Here is a 23764-nt window from a genome sequence, read left to right as displayed (position 1 = left end):
GGGAGGGATTGGGAAAGGGGTTTTTATTGTAAAATTGTAAAAATTTATATATATATAAAAAAAGATGTGCATATTAGCATGAGTCAGGGAGTGCAGAGCTGCCTAACAATGTTACGTCAGAGTGTGTTTCTCAACCTCAGCAATATTAAGATGTATGGACATCAACTCCCAGAATTCCCTGCTAGCTGAGGAATTCTGGGAGTTGAAGTCCACAGATGTTAAAGTTGATAAAGGTGAGAAGTCCACACATGTGAAAGTCTCAGAAGCTGGACTTTGCTGTCCACAGATGATTCTAGGAGAGGCTGTCTATTGCTTGATTCTGATAAGAGACCAATACATGTTAGCTGCTCACATTAAACAAAAATGCACCGGAAAGTTCCTCTTTGTGGAACATTCATGTGGTTACTAAATATTTGCTTTTATTTATACAAAATAAAAAAACTTATGTATTAACCATCTCTCTGTCTCTCCTTTTTACATAAGCACATACAGCACATATGCATAAGCACAAATTAAAACTATTCGTTTAACAACCGTTCAAAGTTACAACAGCACTGAAAGTCTTACAACCAATTCTTGCACTTAAGTCCATCGCAGCATCCCCATGGTCATGAGATCAAGATTTAGGTGCTTGGCAACAAATATGTATTTAAGATGGGTGCAGAATGTAGTCACCATTGGTAATCTTTCCAGCTGGCTTTTGATGTGCAAGTTAATGGGGGAAGCTGGATTTGATTAACAACTGCATGACTCACTTAAGAACTGCAGTAATTTGCTTAACAACCAGGGCAAAAAAAAAAAAAAGGAAAATCAGGCACAATTCACTTAACATCCATCTTCCTTAGTAACAGAAATTCTGGTCCCAACTGCAGTCGTAAATTGAGGACCATCTATACATTACAAAAAAGAAAGATGCAAGCATCTACCAAGGGGTGGGAGTCAGAACTGAGGTCCTTTTTGGCAGCGGCCCCTCTGACAGATGGTGCCAGGTTAGTCCTTCAAGATAAAGGCTAGGAATGGGATAGAGCAGGCTCTAAGATGTTGAGTGATGTTGAGGTTAGATCCCATGCTGTGGGGAGGTGGTACTTTTAAATTGCACTTGAAGAGGACCACTGAAAAGATAAAAAAACAAGAGAGAAAATGTATGGAGCAGAAGAAAACATGGGGTAGATACAATCTGTCAGGCACATAGTGTTTCTCAACCTTAGCAACTTTAAGATGTGTAGACCTCAACTTCCAGAATTCCTCCCAGATATTCTGGGAGTTGAAGCTCACACATCTTAAAAGTTGCTAAGGTTGTGAAACACGGATCCACAGAATTAGTAAGAGGCAGGAAAGGTCTCATATTCTCTGTACCTGGATAAAATGTCAGCCAAGAGAGTTCTGGCTGACTTGATTCTATGACTTTTAAGCCCAGATGTCCCCCCCCCTTCTCTAAACAACCCCCTCCCTTTTGCTTTTCTTAAGAGAAAAAGCACACAACATGTCTAATCTAGTATTTTTTCTGATGTACTAAATTTTGAGGAGCATCATAATTTAATTTCCTATGGAGGGATATTTGCCCATGAAATTGCCCGTCAAATGCAAGATATGGAGCATCATAAATATATAGGTAGTCCTTGACTTACAACCATTTATTTAGCATCTGAAGTCACAACAGCAAGGAAAAAAAATGACTTATGACTGATCCTCAGGACCACTGCAGCATCTCCACGGTCACATGATTAAAATTCAGGCAGGGGCCACCCAGGGTCATCTGATCCGTCATTTGCAACCTTTCCAGCTAGCTTCTGATAAGCAAAGTCAATCATGGATTCACTTAATGACTGCATGATTCACTTTGCAGCTATGGCAAAAAAAATCATAAAATTGGGCACGACTCACTTAAGAGCCACCTTGCTTAGCAATAGGAAGTTTGGCCCCAATTGTGGACATAAATTGAGGACTACTTCACTAGTTCATGGGCTAATGTACATTTATGTATGGATATTATGGGGGTGTAGCTTCTTCCTTGATCTTTGATTAGAATATTATTTCCTGTCTAATTATCTATCTGCTGCTGCTTATCTGGCTTTGGAGGAGATATCTTTTAAAAATGCAAGGGATATCTTGGAAGCTTGCCATTCAACCACATCAGCCATAGAGATAAGCCCTATTTATGTACCATTTAAAATATCCAATAAAACGCCTAAGAAGGAAACTGATAACTTAGAACACATTCTTTGTCTTCACTGTTTTATATTTGGCAGGGAAAATGGAGCAAACACAAGGATTATGATGGTTTCTAGTTATATTCTGCTGCAATCCAGTTTAGTTCACTGTTTTTATAACCTCCCCCAATTAGCAAGCTACGGGTCACCCTCTAACAGAGTAAAAATGCAGAAAAACAAAAGAATACTGTATGTGCAATTAATAGAATTCTTCCACATGGACACCAGATAGAGTCAATCCTAGTTAAAGCGTGGTTGAATTGTGTTGTTTTAACAGAGTTATGAAATGCCTGAAAGGGAGGCTTCTCAAATTACAGTAATCCCTAATATTTATGTATCATGCACATATGATAAAAATGTAGAGAAAGCAAATGCTGTAAATGCATGTATGTTTGTAAAGGATGGGGAAACAGGCAAATATCAAGATATGTTAATGCAATAGAAAGATAGTATGTGGTCCATTGCAAGAAAGGAACAATGTTCTCTATTTTGGAAATGGTACTTGTTGATACAGTCTAAAACCGAATCTGCCTTCTTTGCTGCTGTATGACAGTATGGACCCATGTTCACTTTGCAATAAGCTATTATTCCAAGATCTTTTGCACAAATACAATTATCAATCCCCTATATGTGAATTATGTTTCCTGAGTGAGGAAATTTGTTATGTACTTCTAATAAAATTCATTCTGTTACTTGCAGTCCATAACTCCACTCTCTCAAAGAACATTTGAGAATTTTATTTCTGTCTTCTGGGGGAATCAGAAATCCATCCAATTGAATGTCATCTATAGACCTGATTCTATCTTAGGGGTGCCAAACTGACGGCCTGCGGGCTGGATGTGTCACACACAGACTATGCCCACCCCGGCTCCACAAAGGCAAAAAACATTGTGATACATCACAATATGTCACATCCATTGAGTTTGACACCTGTGCTCTATCTCTTCATCCAGATCTTTCCATGACAATATCTGTTCTGTAGAGGTAGAGTCCCAGGCTGTTTCACATGTAGTGTTGCATTTTTACCTGAAATTATTTCTTATTAAGAATTTACCTGGCATTTTTTCGATAAACTGAAGATAAGACAGACCAAGATAGCTGGAAGAAGTAACCACCAATAAGTTCTTTTGTGGGAGACTGGCTGAGATGACTGTTTCTTCTCTAGCTTCCAATCAGAAGTGTTGATAGGTAATTTAGAAGATTCTGTAGTATAGAGAGAGACTGACCTATAGGGGCAGATTAAATGCCAGCTGGTAACAAAAGGGTGGGGAGGGTGGAGCAGAGAGTAAATGATATTCAGAGGAAAGACACAATGGCTGGGTACATACATATGCTAAATTTTCAACCCATTCATAAAACATATTGGCTACATTGCCATGCCAGAATCAATCAATCATATTATGGCTTTAACATGATGGTAGTACTCCCAAAACATGCTAAGGCAGTGTTTTTCAACCTTGGCGACATTCAGAGGTGTGGACATCAATTCCCAGAATTCCCCAGCCAGCAAGGGAATTCTGGGAGTTGAAATCCATACCTCTGAAAGTCACAAAGGTTGAGAAACATGGGATTAAGACAACAGCTGGGCTTCCCCAATGTGCTGATCCACAAACTACCCAACCATTTTAGCTTAATTTTATTCATTATATAAATCACCTAATGAGTCACATTTTGCACCCCATGTTCTACTAGTTGACCTGCCTAAAGATATGTGACATTGCAACGGGTCTTGTAAAAAGGGATATAGAAGTAATGTAGTATATCTAGTTGTAACTGTTTACTGTTTCTACATTGTTAAATTATCATGGAGAAATCCCTCTTTTATATCCAAAGTTGGTGGCAACTTGAGATAAATTATGGACTTCTTTCTCAAAGGATTTCAATGTATCCCAGATGAAGTTTAGGCATTCTTTATTCCATGGTATCCAGCTATGAACAGATTTGGAAGGTTTAACGTTGCTCTTCTGATTTTAAAGCTTGGATACTAGTTGTTGCTCCTTGCTGACATTTTTCCTTGTCAGCAGCGTGATTGTGGTGGTGACATTCCTTGATAAGATTAATAAACAAATCATTTACAAAAAGGAATAAGAATTTTAGTATAGGTGCTGAGAATTATTAGAGTCTCTACTCCTTGTAGAAATCAGAGTGAGTTAAGAAAAACATAGCTGTGCCTTAAGAAGCACAAGATAAAAGGGCGGGATAGAAAGAGAGATTAAAGCATGTCCCAGAAGAACAGCTGGAACTAAATACAGCCTGTGAAGTTCACGGTGACCAAATCAGAGATACAGAATTCCAGATCAGCTATTTTACTATAATTAGGGCCTGCTCCAAATTGGAAACTGATTTGGTTTCTATCCAGTTTTCTATCTTCTATCCAGTTTGGTATCAATCTTCTCTTTGGCAATTTTGGTAGCATCTGTGAGCTGCCATTTCCAATATTGTAAAATCATATGTGATGTAAAGTAGCGAGGAGGTGGCTCCCGCAGGAGGGAGAGGCTGCGTTCCAGAAGAGGTAAGAGGCAGCTTAGCCCAAATATCATGTGTGAGAGAAGACAGTCTCTCCTTAATAGTCCACAGAGTATATTGTAGATGCAGATTGTAGAATCCTCAGTCTGGCAAGGTTTTGTCCAAGATATGAAACAATATAGAATACGACTTGAAGGAGTCCCCATGTGTCTTTGTTGCATCTGGGCCTGACCCATGCCAGGAGAATCCACAATCTTTAGGACAATGAAGTTTTCACGGTGCTTCAAAATGGTACTTTGTGAGTGTCATCTGCAGGGATGCTGTGACTGTAGCCACTAAGGAACAGGATACAGGTAGTCCTCGACTTACAACAGTTCATTTAGTGACCATTCAAAGTTACAACAGAATTGAAAAAAGTGACTTATGACCATTTTTCACACTAAACGACTGTCAAAATTAGGATGCTTTGGCGGCTGGTTCATATTTACGACAGTTGCAGTGTCCTGGAATCATGTGATCAGCTTTGTGACCTTCTGACAAGCAACCGGAAATCCAGATTCACTTAATAACAAGGTTACTAACAACTGTAATGATTCACTTAAGAACTGTGTCAAAAGAGTCGTAAAATGGGACAAAATTCACTTAACAAATGTTTCACTTAGCAACATAAATTTTGGGCTCAATTATGATCGTAAGTCGAGAACTATCTGTACTGAGATGTTGAGATGAATTCTTGAGATGTTGTACATCATCTGGCCCCAATCAATGTTGGATTTAAAGGTTGGGACAGGCTGACATGGTAGACCATGTTCCAAGAGTCTCCAACCTGTGGGCCACAGGCCACTAATGGGCCATGATGGGGCTGCAACCAGCCGTTGAAACGGCCGGCGAGCAGCAGGCAAGTGTGCATTCGTGCTCTCCATTTAAGGGAGTGGCAGGCGCCCATGCACATTGCTCATGCAAATGGAGCTGCACACATGTACACACGCTTGCTAGCCGCTTGTGTGGAATTGTCCAGTGGTGGGATTCAGTCGGTTTGCACCGGTTCGGCAAAACTGATACCTAATTTTTTGTTGAGTTCAGCGAACCGGTTATGATAAATCTGTGTTTTCCAGAACAACTTCCTTCCAGGCAGGAAAAAAAACCCCTCCCCAAATGTCCAAGAAAGGAGCGATGGAAACCAAATGGAGATGCAGCGCCTTCGATCATGACACTCAGGCAAAAACTAGGTGGTGCTTCTCAGGTAATTTCAGGAATAGACGCTTCATCTCTCTAGTTTTGGTATTTCATTTTTTTTATACTTAAAATGGTCATTAAGGCAGAGAACCGGTTAAATTATTTGAATCCCACCACTGGAACCATCCTCTCTCCCACCCACCCCACCGGTCCGCAAAGCTGGAAATGTTGGGGAACTCTGCCATATTCCATTGTGGAAACATTATCTTCTGAAGATTAACACGTACTGAGGGCCTTTCCCCACTGGCATGTCACATGGTGCTCTCCCCTGTAACCCCACTATGCCGTTATTGAACTGGCAAAAAACAATCCTTTGTGGAAAACATTACAGATCCCTATCCTGACTTTAGTGATACCATTTTCTGTGTCTTTCTCTGCTAGTTACCCCATTTCCCTTCATGGCAATTAGGGACAAAGCCTTATAGATATACACACCATTAGCCTGTCCTTGAATGATGGAGGGACAAGGGGGAAAACATTATTTTAACACTTACTCGTCTGGGGACAAATCGAATGGGACACTGGACACAGCAGATAAAATTGTTGAATGAAACATGGTTAGGTTCACATGGGAACATGGCCAAAGCTTTGTCTCCTCACCCCTTTCCCCATCACTCAAAAATGTTACCTATTTGGCTTTGAATAACGGTGCAGTTCTTAAAATCAGCACACTTTTCTTCTGATGTAATCTTCTCTATTTTTGCTGATAAAGACTGAAGGTGGAAAGGAATGACATCTACAAACTGAGAGATATTTGTCAACACAAAGCTGACAGAACTATTATCCTGAAAAAGAACAACAAAAAAAACAACAACAGAGCATTAACTGCAGCTTGCTCATCCCAGTACAACAGGTGTAGTTACTACTTCATGCTTCAGAAATTAGTACCAAAGATCAGACAGCATTATTTGTGCTTTTACATCTTTTGAAGTTTATTTTGAGGAAAAAAAAACCATACAAACAACAACATGAACTGGCTGAGATGGCAAAAGTGACTGCTTTGATTAAAAATAAAAATTAGACTGCTTTTCTTTCTACATGATGATGCTTTAGGATTTTTTGCCTAATAAAGATAAAAATGAAGTCTTGATTTTGATTAGATATGTTTTGATTATTATAGAAATGTGTGCTGCTGGAGTTTAATAGTTGTACATTTTATCTGGGCTTTTAATGCATTTATTTACATTTGCAATAAAGCAGTGGTTCCCTGGGGGCCGCAATATTATCACAGGAGGTCTACAAAGCCTTGAAAAAATGTCCCCATTTAAATCTTGAGTTAAGTCTTGGGGGCCTGTTGCCATAGTCTGTGGCCTCAAAAGATATTTAAAGGGAGGTCCGTGGTAAAGAAAAGATTGAGAACCACTGAAGTAAAGGATGTATTATTATAGATATTTGCTTATAAAATAACTAATAATACTATGTGTATTTGTGAAATTGATATTATGGTATTATGATGCATTTATGGGCTATATGTTTTATTTAAACTGAGAGTTTTACAATCCCTTTATTCAGGGTGGAGTCTGAGTGACTCAATGGCACTGAGCATTTACTGGCCAGATGCCCTTCCTGACGCCTACATAGAGTTCGCAGCAAATATTTTCTCTTTGTGCCCTGATAAACATCTGTCACTTCCTAGGATAGAATTCTGAACCTTCCAATTGGGAGGTGAATGTCTGGGGCCCCATGCCACTCATTTAGACTAAGCGAGTATTGTGATTATTTGATTGTTGTATATGTATATCTTTTATTTTAGTTTTGTATCTCTTTGTTAAACTGAAATAAGTTATCTTGTTTTATCTTACAACTTTATCTGAACTGAAGGGAGTTAGAAGTAACTTTTTTTCTTATGTTATTTTTGGTGGGGATTTTTATGTTACTTTTAAAATTTTCCCTTTTGTCTCTCCCCCACTTTCACCTTTTCACTGCAACATTTTATTTTAGTTTTTTTTATATTTGAAACTTAATAAAATTCTTTAAAAAACAGAAACAAACCAACACACACTGTAGGGTGTGGGCTTGATGGCAACTTCCAGCTAAAAGACCCCCTTAATCCTGCTGATGCTATTTATCACAAATAGTGATCATTTTGGACTAGTTGACCTCAAAGATCCCTCCAATTGTACACTACACAGTGTGGTTAGGGTTGATTCAGACTGGAAATGCTCAGCAGCTTTTGCTTCAAAATGAAATGAACCCAGTTGTAGAAACAGGCATAACAAATATAGGTTGTCCTAGACTTACAACCATTCGTTTAGTGACCATTCGATGTTACAACGGTACTGAAAAAATTGACTTATGACTGTTTCACACTTACGACGCTTTATGACAGTTGCACCATCCAGGATCATGTGATCACCATCTGTTTGTCACCCAGATGGCCTCTGACAGGCAAAGCCAATGGGGGAAGCCAGGTTCTCTTAAGAACCACACAATGCACTTAACATCTGTAGTGATTCACTTAACAAGGGTGGCATAAAAGTTCGTAAAATGGGGCACAACTCATTCAACTTAACTGTCTTGCTTAGCAACAGATATTTTGGGCTCCAATGTGGTTGTAAGTCAGGAAGGGAGGAATTTCTTTTTCAGCCAGAAAAAAAGTGAAGAACTTAAATAAATTCAGATTCTTTTCTATTGTCTCCCAGCCCAAAAATAGAGTAAAAAAAAGTTCCTCTTTCCATTTTGATTAAAAATGGTCAAACTGGTGTTGACCCTTCATGACCATGTGTAGATACAACTGTTCCTGTCAGGCAAGGAGTATGCACATTTTTTTGTGCATTTTATGTGTCATGTGAGGCAATTCCCTTCATGGTCATTTTTTACATGTAATTTTTATTAAAGATTTTTTAAAAAGGAAGATTTATTTATTTATTTTATTTATTTATTTTAAAATATTTATATGCCGCCCAATCCCAAAGGACTCAGGGCGGCGTACAAAGTTAAAACAATCATAAAACAATAAAATAATACAGTCATACCGCGAGTCCGATCATATCCCGGCCCCCCGGGGACATCAGCCCCAGGCCTGCCGGAACAGGAGAGTTTTAACGGCTTTCTTAAAGGCCAGCAGGGTGGGAGTAGTTCGAACCTCAGGGGGAAGTTGATTCCACTAGGTCGGAGCCACCACAGAAAAGGCCCTTCCCCGAGGGCCCGCCAGCCGACATTGTCTGACCAACTGGACCTGAAGGAGGCCCAATCTATGGGACCTCATCGGTCTCTGGGAGCTGTGCGGCAGAATGCAGTCCATTAAGTAACCTGGCCCTATGCCATGAAGGGCTTTGAAGGTGATAACCAACACCTTGAATTGCGTCCAGAGACCCACAGGAAGCAGTGCAGCTCGCGGAGGATAGGTGACACGTGGGCGTACCTTGAATTAGATTAAAAACTAATTCACTCTAATATACAGGTAATCCAACAATTCTGACTAGTTAATGATGAAACCCCCCCCATACTTATGACCCAATTGTGAAGTTACGTCAGCCAGTCCCCATCCCTCACAATCATGTGACCACATATTGGGATCCTTAGCAACCAGCCATTTACAGCTGTTTGCAAAAAAACAGTCATGTGACTGCATTTTATCACATTTTTGCCATACTGCCAGCTTCAGGTTTCCCATTTCAACATTGGAGGCAAAAAAATTTCACAGCTCAGCCTTTTCCAGAAATATTCATAAGGATTTCTTCATTTAGCACTGTTAGAGCTCTGGATTAATTTAAGTCTTTCCTCTTTGCTTAGTTCAGATTTAAATTAATACTGATCCCCCCCCAAATAGAAATTTTAATTGCAGTCTGTTTTAAGCTATTAGGACAAGACAAACTGGGTTAAACTGTGAATAAAATAGGAATGATTTGTGTTGTATTCTGAAGCACTCTAAACAAAGTTCTTCAACTTACTACTTCAATATTACAAGATTCAACAACTTTTGTGTGATTATATATCTTCTTGATTAACTTTTTCAGTCTTTCCCCAGACACGTTGATTAATTTCTTTAAGTTTTCATTGATGAAATGAAGATTCCATAACTCACTGCAGAATATGTCCTGGAGAATATAAATGGAAATGGGATGCAGAGAAAACATGAGACCAAAAAAAGAAAAAAGATTGTACCCTCATTATAAACCAAGGCTACCACACTTGGGTTGCAAATCTTTGGATCACCTCTAGATGGGAACAGAGACACAGAAAATCTGGATTCACTGCTGCCATCTAGTGGTTCTCTACTGTGTATTATTGCAACACAAATCTGGTAGCCACCAAGAACATATTTTTTACTCAGTCAGAATCCAAGAGGGAAGACGAAAATCATATTAAAACCCTATAACCAGAGGCCTATCGTAAAGTGAGGTCTGTAATTCCATGCTCACTTAAGGGAAAAAGTTGATGGTATGGAACGTTCTGGTACATTAGCACTGGTTCTTAACCAGAAGACATGATTTTCCAGTCAGTTCGGGAACATTTTCTACATAACCATGTTTCCCCGAAAATACTGGGTCTTATTTTATTTTATTTTATTTTGCTTCCAAAAGAGGCACCAGGTCTTATTTTGGGGGGGGGGTGTCTTTTTTACTGACCTCCTGCATCGACAGCCCTGCCTAGCCGGTCGACTTCTTTTCCAGCTGAAGGAGTAGCTTCATTCTGCAGCTGCATTCTGGCCTGCATTTCACAGTCAGACCTTTCTGGAAGGCCTCTGCAACCAAGTACCGAGCTATGAATTCAATCCATAGCTTGGTTCTCAGCTGCAGAAGACGCCTCAGAAGAAGTGGGCCAGCGAGGAGAGGCCTGGCTGCAAAGTAAGTGGGTGCGAGGCGCATGGGGCAGACCCACACCCCAACCCTAGCTTGATTTTTAAGTGTATGCCTTACCCTAAAACTAGGGCTTATTTTGGGGATAGGACTTACATTAGGCCCACCTCCCAAAAATCAAGCTAGGGCTTATATTCAGGGTAGGCCTTACTTTCAGGGAAACAGGGTAGTTGGAAGGCTCCACAAGGCTAATCAAGAGTCACCAGCAGTAGCTTTTCAGTTATTTGAGACAAAACTTTCCCAGATGTGGCTGGACAGGCCAAAGATTGAACCAGGAGACTTTAATGAATATGCAAAGGATGCTAATGACCCTTGCAGACTTTAGTTCCTATCACTCTGTTATGGACATCCACAAGGAATTTTGGGATGGTAGCCCAAAACAATTGCAAAAATGGCTTTTCAAGACATGTTCTTTGCCACTGAATTAAGTCTTCTCTGTGTGAAATTGATTGAAGACTTCAACAGGCCACCTTCCTCAATAAAACAATGGCCTTCCTTTAGGACTCAGTTCTAAAAGTCCACCTTGGCAACATACATATAACCAAACAGCCTAAAATTATGCCAGAAGCAAACTCAAGAACAAAACAGTAACTTGGGATGGGCAACCTGTGATCATAAACTCCTGCTTGCGTGTGTGCAGGGGCACATACACATACACCCAAAGTCTGCTTTCTACAATCTTTGGAGCTTTTTTAACCATGATTGCTAAACAAAGACAGCAATTTGGGGCCATTTTAACACAGGAAAATATCAAAATTGTACCATTAGCACGTAAGATGCCTAAAATAGGCATATTATTTTTCTTTTTTAAAAAAGCCTCCAAAGCATTTCCAAATTGAATTGCCCCAGCTTTGAACTTCCCTCCTCCTACAAAATATTGACAAATACAAGAGTCTTATTTCAACATCAGGCTATATTCTCAAGTTACATGGCAGGAAATTTGTTGGAGTTGACCCGTCATCTTTAGCCAATGTGCCACTGGCAGTTCCATGAAAGAGGTTTGGTTATTTTCATGAATTGTAGAACGATCAATATACAACAGTAGAATGATCAATGTACAATACATGTACATTTTTGCCAAACCAACAACAGCAATGTTGTTAATGTTCATGGAAAGGCAATAGCATTTATGTAAAGCAGGGATGGGGAACTATGGTCCTTTTACTATCTGTGAACTTCATCTCCCAGAGTTCCTGAGCCAGCATATTAATTAAAAAAATAAGAAAAAGCTAGCTCAGGAATTCTGGGAGTTGAAGTTCACAGATCATAGTTCATATATCATAGTTGCCCCACCCCTGATGTAAAGGCTGCGGTAAAAATTGTACCTGTTTCAGACTGAATGGCATTGGTACTTTGTAATCCAGGAGCAAATATTCTTTCTGAGGAGAGAGAAAGAGAAAGACAAGATTACAAATAGTCTTTGACTTACAACCATAATGGCGACTGCCCATCATGGTTATAAGTCGTGATGGTCATAAATCCAATCAGCCATGTGAGAAACCCAATGTTACGAATTAAACAACTGCCATGGTCATTAAGCAAATGCTGTGGTTGTTAAGTGACTGTTACTGTTCTAAGAAAATTGTTCAGTAAACCAATGGGCCAGTTTTGCCAAAAACTGGAAGTAAATGCCAGCTATTAGAAAAACCATCATAAAACACTGTCATGTGACCATGGGACACTGCAAATGACTGTAAATGAGGGCCAGTTATTGAGATCTCAATATATGGTCAGGTGATCATAGGGGGTGGCCTGACTGTTGGGACTTTGGAACCAGGTCATAATTACCCCCAAGGAAGTCTGTTGTAAGTTTGACCAGTCACTAAACTATCAGTCATAAGTCAGGGACTACTTGTAAAGTGCCATTAAATTAGATGCTTCTTGTATTTCCTTGGGCAACCTGAAAGTAGAAATAAAGTGCCCTCAATTCCTAAATCACAAGCAATTGCCCTCCTGGCTGGGAATCAACAGATTTGAAGAGTGCCACGTCGGTAAAATGATGCAAGTTGATTTTGTGTGGCCCCATGACTAATGCTTTAGATTTAACAAATATTGACAAATGTTCATCCTAACCTTTTGACAAGATGGAGTTTACAACTGCTTTTCTCTTTTTCGTATTTCTGATTTGTTTGTCACCTTCTGATTTGCTCCTTATCTTTCTACTTTGGGGACTGAAAAGGGAAGGATGCGTTGCAGTTGTTTTGCAGAGGCCCAAGGTAAGAACATGATTTGATGATTATAAAGGTAAAAAGATAAAGATTTCCTCATCCAACTCTAGGGGGTGGTACTCATCTCCATTTCTTAGCCCTTGGACAAAGGCATTTCTGTGGTCATGTGGCCAGCATGATGATTATATTTTTAAGGTGACCAACTTTTTTAAAATGAAAAGGAGGACACAAATAAATTGAAGAAAAAAATACCCTAAATAAAAGAAACATTTTATTCATTGCAACAATAATACAGAATACACTATAATATGATAAATGCATAATAAAAAAACATTTGTAACAATAACATTTTATATTGTAATTATGCTTACATGCCTATTAATTATTATTTAAATGAGTACTTTTCCATTGAATGAATATTTTTTGTCAATGTATCATCTTCTAACAATATATTGGAAATATCTGAACAAGAAATATCCTTCATATTGAATTTTACGGCAAGTGCTGCAGCTAGAGTATCAATATTCAATCTTGATTTCTCACTTTTCCAAAAATCATTAGCAATTGAAAAAACCCTTTCAGCTGCTGCATTAGTTCCAGGACAGCACAACGTAAATTGAACAAGAATAAATAAATTTTCACATGGAATATGTTCATTTTTGAAATGGCTGAATATTTCCACCCATCTTTTATCAATTTCAACGTGCTTATTTTCCCATTGTATTAATTTTTCAGAATTTAAAAATACATTCAGTCCTCTAATTTCTTCAAAGAGACAATTGTCATCTATTTTAATGTCTGGCATTTCTTTAGATAAAAACTCAACACAAGATTCAGTATCTGTCCAATATATTTGCGATGAAGTCAAAAAACACCATTGAAACAAACACTGTGATGTTTGTTTCAGACCATTCTTCGATATATTGAAAACATGTTTGGTGAAAATTCTGCACTTCTTTGATAAACTTTTCCATTATGCCCAGATTTGATTCCTCTAAGTCTGACAATTTTCTTTTTATAACTAAAGGAAGAAATTTTTCTTCAAATCGAGTTTTATATTGAAGGATAAAGTCATTCAAAATAAGACTAACTTCTGTAGCTGAAATGTGATCACCTTCAATCTTTTGAATCGTTTTGTGAAAAATAGATGCTTGATTATGTACAAAATACATTAATATCTCAGATATTTCATTACTGAAAAACGATTCCAGGATTTTAGGACATTTGTCTAAACTTAAAAAATATGAACGGAGAGGCTCAAATAATTGTAGAACATGGCCTATAGCAGATGTTAGAGCAAGCCACCTAACTTTTGAATATCCTAAAAGTTTTTTGTATTGAACATTCGCTTCTTCACAAAATTGTTTTAAAGTAACCACACGAACGGTAAAATGACTAAAATACAAATAAATTGTAGTTATTATTACTTCTACATCAATTGGCATGGCACATGATGCCATATTGATTGCATTTGACAAAATATGTGCATTACAACCTATTCCTAGTATTTTCTTTTGGAGTAAATCTTGTAATTTTACATACACATTATTCACTCCTTTGTGTCTTCGCCCACCAAAATTTGTGTTTGTATTATCAGCTGTTTAGTGCAATAACTTTGGATTTCAAATTGTTTTCATTTATTACTCTGTATAGATGGTTTGACAAAATTTCAGCAGTTTCACCCTCAATGGATTCTAAATTTAAAATTTTTACTTGAATGCCCTTGGTAACATTAAAATATCTTACTAGTATTGGATACAATTTAGTTTCATTATGATTGGATGCATCAGATAAAACCGTTACAAATGCTGCAGTTTCCAAGTCTTCTGTAAGTATTTTGTCACAGTAATTTTTAAATACTGATTTAATAATAGACTCACATTTTGTCCTGGCACATGAAAATTTAGCATCGTGAAACTTTTTCAATAATTTAGTTGTACAATCCATACTACGAAAATTTTGATTGTGAATTATGGTATGGTAAGGAATGCAAATGTTCCCTCCATTGCAGCTGTTTTTCATCTTCAGAATACTTTGAAGTTTTAAAAAAACTTGTTACTTTATAACTGGAAGCAGATGCATCTGATGATTGCTTATGTTTCTTGGTGGTCAAGTGTAATAGCTACTTTGCCCCAAACTGCAATACAAAATTCTCCGCTGCAAATATTGCAGAAAACAATGTTATCCTTCTTTGATGTGATGAATGGAAATTCTTTATTCAATTTATTGTTGAAATGGCATTTCCTCTTTTTTTATTTTTCCATCCCTAAATGGAAGTTAGTCTCCTCCAGGTATCTTTGGGACTAACTAGGAGATGGTGTAGTTGGGTAGCAGGGAGGGGTGCAAAGTTCCTGCCAATTCACTTTCGCTGCCGACAACTTGCATGTGCAAAGTTTTCTGACTGGGTATTTTGGCGTGCTCAGCAGCAATTCCTATTGGCTTTTGAAAGCCAATAGGGGGAGTAGTACAGCTCATGCAAAAGTTGAAAAAAAATCATCAAAAAAAGGTGCCGGAACGCCGTTCTGAGCGTTCTACGAGAAAAAAAAGCCCTGCAGATTAGTCTTCAAATATCGAAAAGGAGGACATGTAGGAGGACACTTTTCAAGGGAGGACAGAACTTACAAAAGGAGGACTGTCCTCCCTAAAGGAGGACGGTTGGTCACCTTATTATATTTTAATTATTCAAGGTTTCAATTCTTTCCCATAAAAATTCCAATCAACAAAAAGGACAGTGTGTCATTTCTACAAACATGTTTTTTTTGGATTGACTTGTTCAGTTGCTGTAGAATTTTTCATCACTATTACCAGCAATTCCATTTCTGCTATTGTAAAAACAATAATGAGAAGATGTGCAGAATAAGGAAGAGGACCTTGACAGGGATGTGTAAGAACCATTATCTAGGCCTGTGGTTCCCAACCTTTTCTATACCCCGCACCCCTAGAATGCTTCTGATGTATTCTCGCACCCGTTACAAAAGTTCAAAATAACGGCAATGAATTATGCATATACACTATAATTTTGAAAACCCAAGTTTTCGCACCCCCTGGAATATCGTCTCACACCCCCAGGGGGTATGAGTACCCTGGTTGGGAACCCCTGATCTAGGCAAAAGGGATTGAAATGTTTTTTAAGGCCTAAGAAACAAGGTAATATTCAGAAGCGACTCAGGAAAGCACTTCCCTGATTCTCAGGAGTGTAGGACATTTGGGGGAAATATAGCACAATCAGACTTGCATGATTCTGTAATTATTTTGTATATTCTGAAATTCTGGATAATTGTTTTATACATTTATTTTAATTCATTGCTGTACAATGCCAAGAGTATATTTTTTTATTCTGAAATGGGCAGCCATATAAGTTTGTTAAATAAATAAATTATAGCCACTGTCAATAAAGATAGATTTAGTCTTCCATGGGGATAATTTCCTGCTCTGCTCTACCAAATGGGGCTGGCAGCCTGCTGAACCATGCAATATACTCATACTCACCAGTGGTTTTATATCCTGGGAAAAGTCAGAAGTAGCGATGGGAGAATAATCAAACTTGCAGCCCTTGAGTGGCCCAAATGGGAAGAAAAACAGCAATACGAGCAGCAAGACCTAGGAGACAATTGGCACATTCCATTTATCTGTATCTATATATCTCTACATCAGTTTTACTGAATATTTTAATTACAGTAATAAAAACTATTCCTGAGTGGAGTCCTTGGTGCTCTCTGAGCTTGGTTGTTTTCTTGCAGATGTTTTATTATTCAACTAGGTAACATCTTCAAGCTCAGAGAGTATCAAGGACTCTAGACTTCAACTCTGAACTACGTATATTCTCTTCAATTGGTACATTCCTAACTTTATTCCTCTTATCTCATCCATAGGCTTCTGAAGTCCTTTTTGAGTGCCATCCTTGTTTTGTAGATCAAGATAACTTCTTCTGCAAATATTTAAGAGTGTATGTTTCATTCAGAGAATCATTCCAAGAAACAGTCTTCTTCCTCCTTTTCTTTTCTTTTTAAAAAAGAAAGAAATTAGGAAATATCTAATAGTTTTGAAATACTCTAATGGCATGATGGGTCAGCCGTTCATAACTTGGGGACAGAAGTCTATTCCAAATATGTCTTAACGATGCCAGTGTGGGGAATAATTTCATTGCCGCCAACAAAGCACTTGAAATGTGTGACCTAATGTAACTCCTCATGGGAATTTTTGTGGTATCAATGTTCTTGTGTCACTCAAAATCTCTTTTTACACTCCAGCAGTGCTCTAGTAACACTTTGTGCTCTTTCACACTGTCATTTGAATCTAGATCCCAATTGTTTTAATCTTGGGAACATTTGTGGTCCATCTGTTGAACAGTCCTCGGTTCAATTATTACACAGGTATGGAAGTTACTAGCCTAGCCTTAGAATTAAAATTAGCTAATTCTACGTCTTAGAATTAAAGTTAGCTAAGCCCAAGACTAGCCTATTTATCTTGCAGAGTTGCCATATGGCTAAAATGATGGTAATGGATTGTTATATTACTATATGTTTTTTCAGAAAAAAGACTTTCATGCTTTATTTACATTTTTGATTGCCACTCCTCACTAAAAGGAGATCTAAAGTGGTTTAATACACTATTGCAGTGATGGGGAACCTTTTAGAGACCAAGTGTCCAAACTGCAACCCACAACCACTTACGTATTGTCGGTGCCAGGTGGGCATGGCCCATTGGGTGGGTGTGCCCCATTGGGTGGGCATGGCCAATTGGTGGGCGTGGGCAGTAGTAACGGCAGACTGGGTGGGACTAAAAAGTTCAATCAATCAATTCCACTTTTGCGAGATCTTTTTTTTCCCGTGAGAAGTTGAAATTGATTGATTGATTGAACCTTTTTTTTTTTTTTTTTTTTTTGCACATGGCAGCGGAGGCCTAAAGCGAAAAGGTTTTATAAACCCAGCTGAAGTCCTGGGACTGAGGCGATGGCATGAGTGTCCACAGAGAGGGCTCTGCGTGCCACCTGTGGCACGCATGCCATAGGTTCACCACCACGGCACTATTGGGTTCAGAAATGATGCTCAACAATGGTTTTTAATCTTAGTCTATTTTAGTCACAGTTTGTTGATTAGTCATCTCAGCCTTATTAATACTAAGCTAAATCATGATTATAGACTACTTTTGGCTGGATACTCACATATTAATCCAAAACCTTATGACTAAGTTTAACATATAAATCTAGCAAATGTCCATGAAACAGTTAAATTGCATATTATGTTAAGTGATAATGTGGTTTCCTTGGCTTGGACTTTGCATAGCTGTGGTTTCCTTAATAACATAAGTGAACTATGACTTAGCATGATGTATGAACCCAGGCAAGTGAAGCTACTTAAAACAAACCCTCTTAAAATTCCAAATCTGTCAAAAAAAAAAAAGCATGCCCTTTGAGGGTTAAACTAGATGAGTTGCTTATATGTTAGTTTATTTATTTATTCAGTGGCTTTATTAGATTACTTAGTTCTATATTAGAATGTCCCATTCACAGTTAATAAAGCTTGAGGAATGTGTAGAGGCTGGATTAGTTGATTAATATTTATTTTATTCTATCTTGCTTTTTTGTTCTGTCTTAGTAGAAACTACTTAGATCAGCGGTTCTCAACCTGTGGGTCGCGACCTCATTTGGGGTCGAACAACCATTTCACGGGGGTCGCCACCATTTTTTCCCCCTTTTCCTTAGCTGTGCTACTCCCTTTTATTCTATTGGCTTTTGAAAGCCAATAGAATAGACTCTCTTGAATAGAGTCTAATTCTATTGGCTTTCAAAAGCCAATAGGAATTGTCCAGGCTGTCTCTGCCCTGCTGAACACGCCAAAAGTCCCATTCTGCAAACGGTGCTGCAAGTTGTCTGCAGCAAAGGCAAGCTGTTTGGAAGTTTCCACCCCTCCCTGCTGAGCAACTACTAAAAATGTAAGTAAAAAAGGGCCAGGGGTGGGAGGTGAGAGGCTGGCGGGCGCAGGGAGGGTTGCTGGCACACGTAGGGCTCGTCAGGTGCCTTACCTCCTTTGGGCTGGGCCAACTGGTAGCCCAGCCGGTGGTCGGCCTGCTCCGTCTCTGCCGCTTGCCAGCTACGCCTCGGCCGGCGCAGGGGGAAGCACCACGCATGTGCGGCACTCCCGGGCAGGGAAAGTCCTCGACTTACGACCGGTTGGGTAGTCCTCGACTTACGACCGGTTGGGTAGTCCTCGACTTACAACCGATTGGGTAGTCCTCGACTTGCGACCGGTTGAGGGTCGCGGCATTAAAAAGGTTGAGAACCATTGACTAATTGCTAATTGGGACTCATTTAGATAAAAATATTCTTTATGACTAGGAAATAACCACTCTAAACAGTTGACTATTTAGTGTCCTAATGAAATGGAACTCTTTCTTATACCCAGACTTTTTTCATGGTTTATTGGGTGCTTCTCAATCTTTGCACTAGGTGACTCTCACTTATTGACAGAACCAAATCTCTGTCTTGAGAATCTCTTGTTCCTAGTTTAACTTGCCGAAGTAAAATACAAAATCAAATAGAGAAAAAAATGTTAACAACAGTTAAGATCAAAAGCCTGGGAAAATAAATGTGCCTTGATCACTTTTAGGGGCACCTGTGTGCAAGATGGTAAGAAAAGCATTGCCAGTTGTGATTCTTGATTGCAAAAGGCAGAAAATGAGAACCAAAGGATGAGAATTTTATAGCTTGGAAATGATACAGGAGAATCAGGAGTGTCGGGTGAGATGAGATTAAAAAATCAAGATGGCGGCCTTGACATGATAGAGGACCTGACCCTTTTATGTGCATCTACAGATAGTAAGCTCCAGACAAAGATCTCTTTGTTTCCTAAGGCTAAACATCCCCGATTCTTTTTCACCACAATTTAACTTCCAACGTTCTGATAATCTTAACTTTCCTCTTCTTTTTGAATCCTTTTTAAAGTACAAGAGTAGTTTGCAATACAGAAACTTTTTGGAAGCTGAGATTCTACAAATATGTCAGGAATACAGCTCCCCAAGATTCAGACAATGAATATATAATCAAAATCTGAAATTTTTCTTTTAGGACTACTGGATAAAGAACTTGAAAAAAAGTTGGAACTTTGTTACTATATGTGCTGACTCCCGCGAGAATCAGATATGCATAAAAATGGAAAGGTATGTCAACTCCATGGATTGAAAAAGCGATGGAATTGGTAGAAATGGCAAAATTAACTGTTTTAATTAGGGATAAGAATGTATCTAAATTTGCTTCCATTTGGAAACCTTTCTGGACTTTCTGCTCAAAAGAGGGGAGAAATGAAATTCTAACTTTGGGTTTGATGATTAAATAGGTTTTTGTTACAGGAATGGCTAATGTTATTCTTATATAAATAAAAAGTTGGAGGTTATTATTTTTAACATATAATTTGCTGCACAAAAAAATGGAAGTCACTATTTCTTTCTTTCTTTCTTTCTTTCTTTCTTTCTTTCTTTCTTTCTTTCTTTCTTTCTTTCTTTCTTTCTTTCTTTTTTCTTCACTTTCTTTTCCCTTTACCCTCCTGTCTATTTTCATTTGTATTTTATATTAAGAAAATAATAATAATAAAAAATATTTAAAAAGGAATACAGCTCCTAGGATTCCAATGGCCATGCTGCCCAGGAATTGTGGGACATGTAGTTTACCACCTCTGAAGGGCAAGCAATGGGAGACAGCTGTCATCAACTGATATCATTTGACTTACCACAGAAGAATCTGGAGTTCCATGATACCAAATCATCTCCACGTAGTTTGGTAGGTGGCCAGCATGCTGAGGTTTCCCCCTAAAAAAGAGGGGAAGAGGTTCTGGAATAAAAGAAAGCACATTGATTAAGATTAAGCAGTGAAAGACACCATGCAGTTAAAAATACAGGTAAAAATATAGGTAATCCTCAACTAACAACAGTTCATTTACTGGCCATTTGAAGTTATAACAGCACTGAAAAAAAGTGACTTATGACCATTTTTCACGCTTACAACCATTATAGCATTCCCCATGGTCATGTCATAAAAATTCAGATTCTTGGCAAATGACTCATATTTATGATGGTTGCAGGGTTCAGGGGTCATGTGATTCCCTTTTGCAACCTTCTGACAAGCAAAGTCAATGGGGAAGCCAGATCCACTTAACAACTATGGTGACTAATTTAACAAGTGCAGTGATTGACTTAAAAAACTGTGGTAAGAAAACTCACTTAGCAAATGTCTCACTTAGCAGCAGAAATCGTAGGCTCAATTGTGGTCATAAGTTGACGACTAACCTGTATGCAACTTCCTTTCCACAAGTCAATTTCAAAGTTTTTTGCGTGGGCCAATTTTTAAAAAAGCGTATGATTTTACTCTGTCCCCTGCTGCAAATGACCAATTTACAAGTTAGAATAACCAACGATATTTCAATCAAAAGTAACTGAAGAGCATAAACCAAATCTGAACTGGTGTCAGTATGGATAGTTCCATATTGTTTTTCTTGGCAACAATGCAGGTAGCCCTCGATTTACAACCATTTGTTTAATGACTGTTCGAAGGTATGACAGTACTGAAAAAAGTGATTTATTACTGGTTTTCACACTTACGACTGTTGCAGCGGCCTCATGGTCATGTGATCAAAATTTGGGCACTAGGCAACTGGCATGTATTTATGACATGTGATCACTATTTATAATCTTCCCAACCGACCTCCGACAAACCAATTCAATGGGTGAAGCCAGATTCGCTTAATGACCATAGGATTCGCATAACAACTGCAGCAATACACTTAGCAACTGTGGTAAAAAAAGTCATAAAAATGAGATGCCACTCATTTAACAACCCCCTCACTTAACAGTGGCTCAACTGTGATCATAAATTGAGGACCAAGGAGGTTATTTTTCCCTCTTCTGGATGTAGGATTTTCTAGACTTTTCTCACACAAGTTCTAAGTAGGCATTTTATTGAAAAGTTTTATACAAATTTTTCATTTTATTACAATACAAAAACCCCTCCCTCCCACCCCCCACCCTAACCCTAACCCCCCCTCACTTCCCAAAGCTGATTACAGGGTTACAAATAAGCAAACTAATTCTAACTAAGCTTAATCAACTATACCAATAATCAAGTCCATAAAATACTTTAACTCAAATACAAGAACAAACAATTCCCATTTTAAACTATAAGTTATTCAAAAGCTAAATGATACTTTCTAGTCCCATATTTATTCTGTACATAATTTATCCATCTTCTCCACACCGAGATGTATCTTTCTTGTGAATGATCCTTCAAATAAGCCGAAATTTTGGCCATTTCTGCTAAGTTAGAAACTTTAAGCAACCATTCTTCTATGGTGGGCAAAGAATCTTTCCTCCAATATTGCCCAACCAATAACCTTGCAGCTTAATAAGATTTAACATTAAAATAGTTTCTTTAACATCACAATCTACAATAATACCTAACAAAAATAGTTGTGGTGAAAACTTTATCTTTCTCTTAAAAACCTTTTGAATGTTCCACCAAATCTTAATCCAAAAAGCTTTTATGTTTCTACACGTCCACCAAATATGATAATAGATTGCATCCAAGCAACCACATCTCCAATACTTAGGCTGTAAATTGGGATACATGCGAGACAATTTTTGGGGATCCAAATGCCACCTCTAAAACATTTTATAAAAATTTTCTCTTAAATTTTGAACCTGAGTAAACTTTACATTCCCAACCCAAATTGCCTCCCATGTATCTAATAAAATCGGTTCTTGAAAATTTTGGGCCCATTTTATCATACAATCTTTGACTAATTCCATCTTGAATCCAATTCCACTAATACATTATAAACTCTCTTTATACGAGCTCGATTTTGATCTTTAATCTGTTTTATCAAATTCTCACCCTCTAAAGTAATACCAACCTTTTGGTCTAAACTCCACCTATCCAACAATTGCCTATACTGAAACTAAGAGTAAACAATATTTTCTTGCCTTAATTCATCTAGCGATTTTAATTGCCAATCCTTCCCTTCCAATTTAAGCAATTCATTATAAGAAATCCTGTCCAACTTCACACCTTCAACATCCCCTCTATTGCATGTCCAGGAATCCCCCAAATTGGCATTTTATAATTTAATCTATAATAATATTTCTTCCAGACACGCAATAAAGCAATTCTTAAAATATGAGATTTAAAAGCCCTATCTACTTTCTTGTTATAAATTAAATATGCATGCCATCCATATAATAAATCCCATCCTTCCAAAGAAAGTATATTTTGGTTTGTTAAATTAATCCAATCACTAACCAATGTTAAAGCCACAGCATCATAATACAATTTCAAATTAGGCATCTTAAGTCCTCCCTTTCTCGTACATCTTGTATAATCTTAAGCTTAACTCTTGGTTTTTTCCCTGCCCAAATAAATTTATTAATACCCTTCTGCCATTCATCTAAATTAACATCTTTCTTCAAAATAGGTATCATCTGAAACAAAAAAAGAAATTTTGGTAGAACATTCATTTTAACAGCTGAAATTCTCCCTAACAAAGATAATTGTAATTTTTCCAATCATTTAAATCCTTCTGCACTTTAATCCATAATGTTTCATAATTATTTTTATACAATTTTGCGTTAGAAGCTGTTATATACACTCCCAAATATTTAACCTTTTTTACTATTTCAAAACTGTCAAGTTAACTAACGTTTCCTTTTCCTTAATAGTCATATTTTTAGATAATATTTTAGTCTTATTATTATTAACCTTAAAACCAGAGACTTGCCCATACTGAGTTATAATCTGTAATAAATCTAAAACCGAATGATTCGGTTGTGATAAAGTAACAACCAAATCATCAGCAAAAGCTCTCAACCTATAATCCTTATTTATTATTATTCCCTTTAT

General features: G+C 37.8%; 1 protein-coding gene and 1 long non-coding RNA gene across 5 annotated transcripts in view; one reads left to right on the top strand and one right to left on the bottom strand.

Moving 5' to 3' along the window:
- Nucleotides 1-399: 399 nt before the first annotated feature.
- FLT3LG (fms related receptor tyrosine kinase 3 ligand) overlaps nt 400-23764 on the bottom strand; it is a 29511-nt gene continuing 6146 nt past the window's right edge. The window contains exons 2-8 of one of the 3 annotated variants that reach the window (XR_005555738.1): nt 20607-20707; nt 16372-16482; nt 12040-12093; nt 9806-9952; nt 6541-6697; nt 3265-3436; nt 400-1112 (exon numbers count right to left, since the gene is read on the bottom strand). Coding sequence is in view for 2 of the 3 variants with exons in the window: in XM_039335237.1 (XP_039191171.1) it covers nt 1089-1112; nt 3265-3413; nt 6541-6697; nt 9806-9952; nt 12040-12093; nt 16372-16482; nt 20607-20642 (678 nt within the window). In the remaining variant the exon portion in view is untranslated. Of the gene's footprint in view, nt 1113-3264; nt 3461-6540; nt 6698-9805; nt 9953-12039; nt 12094-16371; nt 16483-20606; nt 20708-23764 lie in introns of those variants that run through there. The other 2 variants (XM_039335237.1, XM_039335238.1) reach the window with 2 other exon arrangements.
- The window catches only part of LOC120304530, a 44526-nt gene continuing 39519 nt past the window's right edge, over nt 18758-23764 (top strand). For both annotated transcript variants that reach the window (XR_005555740.1, XR_005555739.1), the window contains exons 1-2: nt 18758-18816; nt 19949-20040. This is a non-coding gene — a long non-coding RNA (uncharacterized LOC120304530). The remainder of the gene's footprint in view (nt 18817-19948; nt 20041-23764) is intronic.

The sequence above is a fragment of the Crotalus tigris genome, unplaced genomic scaffold, assembly GCF_016545835.1.
Source record: "Crotalus tigris isolate CLP2741 ecotype Arizona unplaced genomic scaffold, ASM1654583v1 scf7180000017639.5415321, whole genome shotgun sequence".
NCBI classification, from domain to species: domain Eukaryota; kingdom Metazoa; phylum Chordata; class Lepidosauria; order Squamata; family Viperidae; genus Crotalus; species Crotalus tigris.
Note: the sequence above shows the minus strand (reverse complement) of the source record. Positions and strands in the feature narration are given on the sequence as shown.